At 33.3% G+C, this 11,776-nt stretch overlaps 1 protein-coding gene across 3 annotated transcripts in view; it reads left to right on the top strand.

Annotated features, from left to right (window-relative positions):
* Positions 1-3,228: 3,228 nt before the first annotated feature.
* LOC111044824 (probable aminopeptidase NPEPL1) overlaps positions 3,229-11,776 on the top strand; it is a 29,018-nt gene continuing 20,470 nt past the window's right edge. The window contains exons 1-3 of one of the 3 annotated variants that reach the window (XM_022330049.2): positions 3,229-3,364; positions 5,936-6,106; positions 10,735-10,914. In XM_022330049.2, the coding sequence (XP_022185741.2) occupies positions 5,942-6,106; positions 10,735-10,914 (345 nt within the window). In that variant the 5' untranslated portion in view covers positions 3,229-3,364; positions 5,936-5,941. Of the gene's footprint in view, positions 3,365-4,487; positions 4,649-5,277; positions 5,352-5,935; positions 6,107-10,734; positions 10,915-11,776 lie in introns of those variants that run through there. The other 2 variants (XM_022330050.2, XM_039434115.1) reach the window with 2 other exon arrangements.

Here is an 11,776-nt window from a genome sequence, read left to right as displayed (position 1 = left end):
TAGTACTACCTGCTTTGTCGAATAATAGACAAGGATAGCAACACCAAAAGTTGATCAAATACTGTCATTATAAGGTGGACCTCACTATAGAGTGCATTATCAATTTGTCTCTCTCACTGATCAATTTTCATTTCCATCCAATCTCAGAAGAAGACACTTTCAGAGCAATTCAACGTATTCATAGTAATGCTACAGGTGTAGACAAAATTCCTATTAAATTTATCAAGAAGATGTTATTTGCTGTTTTACCAACCATTACATACATTTTCAACAAGTCACTTGAAGAAGGCATTTTCCCTGAAAACTGGAAGTTTGCTCTGGTTCGCCCTCTAAATAAAGTTCCATCACCCAATAAAGTTGAGGATTTTAGACCAATCAGTATTTTACCTGCATTGTCCAAAGTGCTAGAAAGACTCATTCATGCTCAAGTTGTAAAATTTCTAGACAACAATAGTAAGCTTCATAACTTTCAATCAGGCTTTAGAAAATTCCATTCAACTGAGACAGCTCTGCTTCGTGTCACTGATGATATAAGGTTAGCTATGGACCAAAGAAAATGCACCATCCTCACCCTATTTGATTTTTCTAAAGCATTCGAAACTGTTGATCATACAGTCCTTCTGAATAAGTTGGCTATTCTTGGTTTCAGTCACAACTCGTTAGTTTGGTTTAAATCCTATCTATAGGTAGGAAACAATGTGTATCTGTCGGTGACAAAAAGTCAACTTGGAAAAACGTTATGCATGGAGTACCACAAGGTTCAATTTTAGGCCCTCTCCTCTTCACTTTGTATGCTAATGACCTTTCTTCCATTATCAAATTCTCCAGTTTCCATACTTATGCAGACGACCTTCAAATCTATTTAAGCTGTCCCATAACAAAAATTAATGAAACAGTTGGAATAATGAATCAGGATATCAATTCGATAGTGGAATGGACAAAGAAAAATGGCCTTAAGCTTAATCCCATCAAAACACAACCCATTATAATTGGATATTCTCGTCTTATAAACAATATTGACCTTGAATCGATTCACAAAATTAGTGTAGACGGTAATGACATTCCTTACTGTAGCTCAGTTGGAAATTTAGGCATTATTATGAATAATACTCTTGACTGGTCAGAACAAGTGAACAAAACTTGTAAAAAGGTATTCTCAGCCATGCATGCATTGAAGAAAATGCACGATATCCTCCCTAGAAACATTAAATTATTATTGGTTCAATCTCTCATCTTCCCACATTTAATGTATTGTAATTCTGTTCTTAACGATTTGCAAGTCACTCTGAATGATAAACTACAGCGTTGCCAAAATTATTGTCTACGTTTCGTCTACTCTCTCCAACGCCATGATCATATCACCCCAGCCCACATTGCTAGTTCAACATTGAAGCTTCCCGATCAGAGGCTTTTTCGAATAGTCAAGCTTGTTAGAGATATCTTGAATACGGTAATCCGAACTATTTTAAAGATGATTTCAATTTGTCTCTGAAGGTAGGAGGATAGATGCTTCATATACTAGAACCGGAGAAAGTACTTAAAGGATACCCAATCATCGAACTACTATTTTCACAAAATCCTTCTTAGTCAGTGCCTGTCGTGCATGGAATACACTTCCTGTTTCTATCAGGTCTATCGAGAGCCGAGCGAGCTTCAACCTGACTTTAAAAAAACATATTTTGGAACAAATGACTGAAACTGTCCGGCCTAGAACGATCACATGACAACCATCCCTCACCCATTCCACCAATATAACCTTTAAACCATGTTATAGAACGAATTGTATATATATATATATATATATATATTATATATATATATATATATATATATAATATATAAACTCATGTTATTTCAATTATCCACTGCATACTGCTGTATATTACTGAAAGTTGATTACCATGATCTACTTTCAGCCTACTTCATTTTATTAATCAATTATTTGATCTTATCTACTTATATAATTATTTTACTTTATCAATTTTCTGTTTTTTTTTTCTCTTTAATATTCATATTGATTAAAACATTTACAATATTTCCATTAATAAATAAATCCTTAGTTTAAATAACGAAATTAACGTTTTGGTAGAGAGTTAGTGGGGAGGATATTTTTAATATTCTCCCCAAAGAATGGACATTGATATGTCCAAAGCTCCGCCAATTTATGTAGATGCATAACAATATGATTATTATCTATAGTTATTAAATTACAAATTGCTTTTTCATATCATATACAGTTCAATAGTTATTTTCTTAGTCTATATTATGTAAATTCATCTATAATTTTGCTGTATTGTAAGCTATTGTATATAAGTGTATAAGCCAGTATATATTGTAATCTACATAAATAAAGTACTCAATCAACCAATCAGTACCTGTGCCCACCAACTTGTGAATTGAATCATTTATTTTTATAGCCTACGGTACATCTGTGACGGTAATCCAGTAAAAAGCCAAAAGGGTTATACCAAAGCTGACAACTATTCAAACTTGAAGCTTGTGATTTTTCAATAATAGCTCCATCTAAATGTAAGTGCCTCGATAACAAATTCTGAAAACAAATAGAAATCGATAATCCTCCATTACTAATGTCATATGAAATGATATTTCAAGAATTTATATAAGAATTTTTAAAAATGATGCAATGAACCATTCACTAGAACTAATTTTCTTGAATAAGAATTCATAAAAAAATATAAATAGCGGCTAAGCAAGTTTTTCTCACTCATAATTTCTTACAAAATATCAATATTTATTTATTTATTCGTGGAAACAATAACAAATCATATAAATATGATTGGGAAGGAACAACAGGCTTGGCCCAAAACTATTACATTCCCAAATTTTGATTACATGTCCAAAAAATAGGTTATGTTTCTTCTGTAAAAAAAGACTACCGTACGGTATAACAATTTTTTGATGAAAACTGTGCAGTTTAGGTACGGTACTACATTTCAGATTCTGAATTAGGCTAAGTATTTTCAGCTAATATTATAATTTTCAATATTCATTATTTCTCAGACAGTTGTAGAAAAGCTCACTATTATTTGTTTTTATATTTTCAAATTATTATTAGGCTTAGGTTGACAGCTTTAATACCGTATTATTTTATTATTTCCATTCCAGCGTTATTCTATTTTTAAAAATGCCTCGTCTTGTAGTTTTACGTTCTTCCCAAAGGTGGTGTGGTGATCGTAAAATGGTGGAAAGCTCTTATTGGTTGTTGTGTTGGGGGTCGATGACTTGATGATTCTGCCGATGCCGATTACTGCTTGAAAAGTTGAAAGCTTGTTGGATTTTGATATTTGAAGTTGAAATATTCAATACTATTCTAGTGGAGACCTAGTAATTGTGCTGTTACAACGTAAGTTTTATTTTCAATAATATAAGGCAAATTATTGCATCAAAAAATTGATATTATCAAAGGTAACTCTTGTGAAATTTGTAGAAGCCGAAACTGGCTAACCTAAAATAAAGCTAACTTGATTTTTGATTACTTTAAAATTTTATTTCTCGTGCAATCGCAGCCCGCTACGTATTTTAACCTTTGTAATATTATTTTTAGCAATATAATTGTTTTCTATTGAATAGTTAATAGCAATTTAAATATTGAATAAAGACAATTTTCTATTTCAAAATTTCAAATTGTCATGGATATTGAAATCTTAGTAATTTAGGCTTACTTTTTGATTAGTATACTATAAAGGCAAAATGTTACTAGCTGTCACACCATTTATTAGGGCAAAACCACATAAAGCGTTTTTGCACTGGCGGCGGACACTCGTCCGGAAGAGCAAGAAGCTTTCAGATCAGCTGATTGGATTGGCGTTGTGAGTTGATGATCAGCCATTCGGACAGCTTTCTGCACCTGCCGACTTATCCGCCGCCAATACAGAAACGCTTCATGTGGATTGGCCCTTAGTGTTTGGATGATTGCATCTCACTCTGCCAGCCCGTTTTCTTCTCTCCACTGGGATACCACGGTGTATCATTGATTGTCGCGCTTGTTGTAGCTACTAATTTATGTACTGCAAAGGCTATATTCTAGGTAGGCTACTTTTTGCGATTTTGGGAAAACAATTCAGAAAAATATTAGTCTCTAATGTACGAGAATACTTTTGATCGTTAACCGGATGCATTTTCAATTATCGGGTAAGCTATACAAGAAAAAGAAGAACGCTCCATATTAGAGTACATGCATTCTGAATGCGATATAAACTGCGCGTCCAAACTTGCAATTTCTCAACGATTCGAGAAATGCGCTGATTTTGAAATTAATTTCATTTCAAACAAAATTCATTTATTCATTCACAAGAGCACACAATTTTGAAATCTTTGTATTTATTAATAAGTCGTAACTCCATGACCTATGTTAACATGGCATTACTGATATCAAATTCAGTTTATCTTCAAGCTGTCAAAACAAATACTCTTATCTCTAGTAGACTTCCACTCGCTTTGTTATGTCACATTCAACATAAATTCATTTCAAAATCAACTCGAATAATCTTCTATCTTTTAATTATTGTGGTTGACAGACGAAATACTGTAAGTTACAATGTGCACAGTGTAGTGATAGTAAAAATCATCTAACAGGGAACTGCTAAACTAAGTTATTTCGTCCATTCAATAAAATAATTTATGAAAGGTAATAAACTCATCAATTAAACATGTTTTTCACTCTTAATAATAATAAAAATCAATAGTTTTAAAATTCCTTTAGACTAGCACGGTTTCATTCTCATTGATCTGTGAAAAATCTGTTTGCTCAATCTGCTTGAAGTATAACAATTATTGTTCAAATGAAATTTAGTACCGTACAACTTGTCAATATAGAGACTTAAAACTTATAATTTTCGACTCATTGAAATTAAACTGCTTCATTTGTTACCGTATTGAATTGGGGACGTGGAGACTAGTAACTCAGGATTGTTAACTTTGTACTCTCTACCAAATTATCATTTGTTCAAGTTTAGAGGCTTTTCTCACTTGAATTTTCAACTTAAATCATAAAATTAACTGCTTCTCTAGTCAGTTATTTTATCAATATTAATCCTATTTTGAATAATAATCAACTCTTTTATTCATTCTTATACAATTACACTTTTCTATTTCTAATGTGATCAGTACAATAATATTGTGAGGATTAATATTTTACTCAAATAACAGCTATTAAACTGAATTGTCATTCTTGGTACAGTACTATAACTGAATTAATAACGTAGAACTGATAAAGTATTTTTGTTGGATATAGAAAATAGTTAGCTTATATCTGAATTTTCCAGATGATTACATACAACTTGATTATCCGTAGATGTTCGAGAATCATTTTTAGGAGCTACAGTCAAAAGGTATCAATTACAATTATTGATAGAGAAATTATTGTTTTAAAAAATTGAAGATTTTCAACTTACATGCATTTATTTCTGATTTTTGAATGTGTGAGTTTAATCTAACTTCCCTTCTAGACATTTTAGAAGCTTACTAACGTAATCTGGGCAATAATTTAAATCAGTTTTATATATTTTTTGATTTAATGAAGTCCACGTTATAATGGCAGTGAAGAAAGATAGAGAACAGCGTTACCGATTCTCTGTCTTGCCACTGCCTTCTATAGAAGATAACTGATACCAGTATATCTGATATAAGTCTAATATTAACTGTTCATTCTTATTTAGAATAATGAATTTCCATAATTGAGATTGAATATTTTGTTTAAAATATATTTCTACATTGTTAAAAACTATCTGGCAACGTTGCGGAGCTAGAAAAGGATAGAGCTATCTGCTTTGTCGAAAGATAGACAAGGATAGCAACACCAATGTTAATCAAATACTGTCATTATAACGTGGACTTCACTATAAAACTAGAGCACCATATTAAGTAATTCTATTTTTTTAAGAATTCAAAAAAATTGATTTTGTTTTTATTGTAGACAATCATGGAGCCTCCTCCACTAAAGCAGACCGTCATCCGGTTTTCGGGCACAATCTCTCCGTCAGACCCCTTGGAGAAACCAGTTCTAATTGTTGGACAGATGAAGAATCTCACCAAAATCAAGTATGATTTGCTCAAACAAAAACTGGAACCTCGAGTTGACCAAGAGGTAAGTTATCTCAAGTACGGTACCAGTGAATGAGTTTTTCCAATGTGTGCTAAAGAGGCATTGTTTGAAAATAGTTTCCTGATTAGTTGAAAATTAATTCCATAGTACCCTTTCTGTTTTTTAAAAACTTCTATAGTATAAAACACAATAACAATATTAGTTCCGGTATTTCCAATCCATGGATTGGATTTTGAAAAACGGTTTGGAAATACCGATATGAAATTATTTTTTTAACTAACAAATCACGTAGCCTTAATGAAATACGCTATTAGTTTTCTGATTATAAAAAGAAGTTGTTGCACTAGCTCTAAGGGCCGGTTTCCGAGCTCGAGATTTAGCTAAGTTCTAGACTTTAAACAGCTGGAGTCAGAAAATTAGCTTTCCGAAACGGAGCCTAGTCGCAGTCCACGTTTAAATTAAATTTCGAAAAACTAGAAAATTGAACACAAAATAAGATAAAGAGAGAATTGTGTAAAGTTTCAGCTATTTTGAATTATTTAGGAATGTTTCATTTCGCCAAGGAAAAACTTTTCCAATTATAGAAATCAATATTTTATAATTAATTATAGAAAATAAAGATTATCATAAAAACTGCGACTACGCCCCGTTTCGGAAAGCCAATTTTCTGACTCCAGCTGTTTTAAGTCTAAATCCTGAGCTCGGAAACCGGCCCTAAGTGTGCTATTCACATCACAGGCAATTGTAAGTAATCATCACTTTCTATTTGAATTATAGATCTCTTGAGTAGTTTTGATCACTGACGCTGTAAGAGAGCTGGTAGTGTGTGACCAAGTGGGACTAAGGGTCAAGCCACTCGAAAGGTTTTTTTCAGGCGTTTTCAGTCGAGTCGGTTGGGTAGGAAGCTCTCTAACTTGCTGATTGGGTTGGCGTTCGGGAATCAGCTGATAAATAATCAGCCAATCGGAGATCTTTCTGCCTTGTCTGATCTGACTGCAAAACCCTTCGTGTGGATTGGCCCAACCTCTCACTCGCACATTTCATTCCTTCTCTCTCGCTGCGAACACTGTCCAGGAATAGGTATTGAATCCCTACCAGACCACTTTCTCACTGACTCTAAGATTAGTAGAAATTGAACTAGATATTGAAAAACTGGAGCTACAAGCATTTTTTTTTCCATATCGACGTAGGAGACTAAAGATTTCTGTTCATACCAATGGATTGCAATGCCATTTCTTTAGCTATATTTGTTAGAAGTGGACTCGCTTGAAATGTTTCTTTTAATTTTATTTCTCCCATTTTCCCCTTTTTCAATTCTCTTCGCCCTTTTTTCCTTACTTTATACCCTCTACGAGCCTATTACATGGGAAACCATAGTTGTCTAGGTACTTTTCCTCCTTTCTTTCTTTTCAGCACACCCCACCATGAAGCCTCTGTTATTGTATTTTCATTAGAAATGTGTATTTTGAATGTATTGTTTTTGTATTATGATTTAATTTGTGTGTTTTTGTGTCGAATTGAATAGAAACATCGGTCGTTGTAAGTTAACTGACGAGTTCCTTACCGCGAGTTCCGTTCCCGCAGCATTTGGTGGAAGCTTTGCCGCTTGAGGTCAAGAATGCCATTGCTGCATGTAATTGTGGAAATAAGATTAAGAGATTAATTAAAATTTGGCTTTTGTCACTCACTCCCGAAGCTCTAGAGTTTTTGTTCATAATTATTGTTTAATCCGTCTATTTTTCTTTCCATTCTGTTAACTTTGCATTCTGTTATCTTGCTTTTCTTTTTATTTTTTTCTCCTCTTTATTTTTTTTTGTATTTTCCCCGTCTTCTTACCGTTTTTTTTTGCAACATAAATCAATAAATTAATCTTTTTACACAATTTGAATCTCTATTTTTAATGATTTTCTTTTGCTTTCTCTAATTAGCATCATCTCTTTAATAATTAAATACTAATATCCTATTTTGATTACAGCCCATAAATGTTTTTTTTTTATCTCTCTTTTTTCTTTTTTTTTCAGTCCATTCTATTGCTTTAGTAAAATAGTGTGTTAGACTCCCTCCAGCGGTCCGTAAGTTGCATCTTACGTGCGGGATTGTATTTTTCTCAATAAGTAATAATTGCATTATAATATAAAATATCTCATATTATAAGATTTTGTATATAATAATCTTGTTTGTTTGTTTTTGATATGCATGTATTTTACATTTCCTTGTATTGTGCTTATTGAGAATAAAACTTCATTCATTCATTCATTCATTCATTCATTCATTAAGCTGTCATGGCCCGTGTGTGCAGGCTGCTTCACCTTTTACTATTTCATTACATGAATAAAATTATTAAACTTTTAGACCCGTTTGCACAAAAGCCTTCATAAGTTTATTAAATTCAACGAGAGCCAATCAGAGGTTTTTCTGAGAAGAAGGTCTCCCTGATTGGCTCACCTGGCATAAAAAGTCGAAACAGACTTTTGTGCAACCGGTCCTTAGACTTTGAAAACGACGTTTTTATTTATCACATTGTGTACAAATACTTAACATGAGGAAAGGCACAACAGGCTCATGCCCAAAACTGTCCCATTTTCAATTTATACTATACTGTCCAAATCAAAATGTTGGTTATGTCACTCACTTTTCAAAATACAATTTACACTCTTAAATACCAAGATGAATGAGCAAATTTTGATGAATCAAATAGATACTATTAGAGTTTAGAATCAAGACCAGTAACTTGATAATTATTACCGTGTTCAAAAAGTCTAAATTTTGAATGAAACTAGAAATTTTTGAGCTAAAAACTTCACACTTTATTTGTTTTATAACAAAAATTTTGGTTTTAAGAAACGTATTTTTTAATTTATAATCAAGAAATAAAAATCGATGTAGGCCTACATTTAAAAAAATTGTTTACTCACAAGATGACGTAAGTAAACCATTTTTTTAAAAATGGGTACATAGACTTTGATTTCTTGATATTTTATAGTAGCCCACCAAGATTAGGTAATTTTGAAAACACTGGGATTTTGTTAAAAAATATCACTTATTTATTATAAAATAACAAACATGCTATTGATGATGACACCATTGGTGTCGAAACATTTATTTATTTATTCACAATATCACATCGGAAACAATACGTAATGACCCAAATATGTTTCCTTAACACAACAATAAGTACAGTATACAGTTTAAACAAAACAAAAAACACGACAAACATGTTTGTTATCCTAAATAAGTGATATTTTTTGACAAAATCTCAGCGTTTTCATTATGGTTAGATATCACAATATCTTACCAGCAACAGTATCTGAAGTAAGGTAATTTTGCTACCTCCATTGGAATGGAGAATTGTCAGGCTCTGCTCCTTTACACTACGGAGTCCCACAAGGGTCAGTTCTGGGGCCTTTGCTCTTTCTTATTTCAATAAATGACCTTTATTACTCAGTGAATTGGGGCGTTCTTCTGTTTGCTGATAATAATAATAATAATATAATATTATTATCATCTTCTGTTTGCTGATGATACGTCTCTTTTTGCTGAGCATGATAGTGTCGAGTCTGCCAAGTTGGTTGTTAGAGAGTTGTATGATAGTGCTTCCCAGTGGTTTAGTGCAAATAGACTTGCCCTGGATAATGATAAGACTCAGGAGCTAGTTTTTAGTCTCAATCCCCTGAATTCCACTGCAGATACTGTGAAACAGTTAGGGTTCTCCCTGGACAGTAAGTTGACGTTGGAGACTCATATAGATCAACTATGCATCTGGCTCAGTAGGGTTGTGTTCTTGTTGAGGAGACTTGTGGATTGTGTGCCTGACACTTTTGTGCGTCAGGCATACTTTGCCTTTTTTCAGAGCCATATAGCCTATGGAACAATCCTATGGGGACATGCGACCAGTGTGGATAGGGTCCTGTTGCTGCAGAAGCGAGCGGTTAGGGTTGTGGTGAGGGCTGGAAGGATTGATCATTGTAAGCCACTGTTCATCCGGTTGAAAGTGATGACAGTATTCAATCTCTATATATATGAGTGCTTGACGTTTGTGAAGAAAAATCTAGATTCATTCACTTTAGCTAATGAAATTCATGGTCATGTGACAAGGAGAAACCAGAATATATTCCAGTTAAGAGTCAGATTGGAGCGAACAAGTAGAAGCTTTCCCTCGTCTGGTATTAGGTTCTTTAATATGCTACCTAACGAAATAAGAAGCCTGCCCCTTGTGACTTTCAATAGAAGGTTGAAGTCATGGTTGATCTCCAATCCCTTATATTCTATTAATGAATTCAGGGAGGCCAACCTCAATTCAATGATTGCCAGCTCATCTGTATAGTAATTATTTTATTTATTGTATTTAAAAGTTAACCACATTACATTTTTAGGTTGTACTAATTTCATCTCTAAGGATAAAACTTTTTTTGCATGTATTATTATTCCTAAAGAATAAGTTTAGTGCATTCTGTGATAATAATTTAAGTTGATAATATATTTGTTATTGTAATAATATGACTTATCTGTAAATTGACCTAGCCTAATGTACTTGATGTATTTTTTTGGCTGAAATAAATCATTGAATCATTGAACCTACAATGAAAGCCTATAAAAACTTGTAGGCTTTGAATCAGTTTTGTTTTTTCGTATTTTCTCTGAAATGTTAAATTTGTTGTTATCGATTGCAGACTTACACGGCCGCCTTGCGAGGAATTCATCCGTCTTCGAACGACACCGTGCTGACCATCCACCTGGTGACGTTGGCAGCATTGCCGTTCAAATGCAGTCGCCACAACTCGCCGGCACGTCCGCACAGTCTCACCAAAATTGTGCAAAGCCATACGTCCGGCGTCGACGAGTACATTGTTGTAAGTACCACCTTCGCCTCCTGCAGTCACATTCACTTCAAAGTGACACAGAATTCCTTATTAATAATATCAAACTCCACATTCAACCAATGCTGACAGTCCAACGTAGATCTCACTTCACTTGTATTGTGGGCTGGCTGTATTCGTGTAAATCGTTACGTAATGAATCACTTTTCAATACTTTGGTTACAACCTAGCTGTCTGAATTCTGTGAGTAATAACTAAATATCGGGGCACCGAGCTTCGCTCGTTATCTTTATTTATTGATAAACAGAACACTATTCTCTAAAATGGTCGTGTTTTATATTTCACAGCTGGCTATACGTCAGCTTATGAATTTCGGGGATGCGATAATTTTATTTTTCACACAATCACTCGCTCACTTTTTACTATAAACAGACGACGAAAGTCTCAGCTGTTTCAACCGAGGATGAATTATCCTTTTAATGTCGTTCAGCGAGTTTTCCCAAGGATGAGACCTAGCGCAATCGAATTTTTATATCATAAACCTACTATGTTCCAAATTTCGTGAAAATCGTTAGAGCCGTTTTCGAGATCCGTTGAACATAAATAACCAGATATAAAAATACAGAAATTGCTTGCTTAATATAATAGGATTAGCTTCTGATAGCTAATTAGATGGACATGGCGTCCGAAATAATATGAGATTCAAATGTTGGAATAATTTCAATTGTTCAAATGTATCCGTAATATGTATATATAGGTTATTTTTTTAGGTTTAATTTCTCTTAAATATGTTTGATGCTAATGTACACTAATCTGTATTGAAATTCTAGTGCTATCTTGAATATTTGAAGTGTCTTGGTTGTATTATATGATTAACTGTATTACATTAATTATA

This window comes from Nilaparvata lugens, chromosome 8 (assembly GCF_014356525.2).
Source record: "Nilaparvata lugens isolate BPH chromosome 8, ASM1435652v1, whole genome shotgun sequence".
Classification (NCBI taxonomy): Eukaryota; Metazoa; Arthropoda; class Insecta; order Hemiptera; family Delphacidae; genus Nilaparvata; species Nilaparvata lugens.
This window is presented reverse-complemented; position numbering and strand designations above follow the sequence as displayed.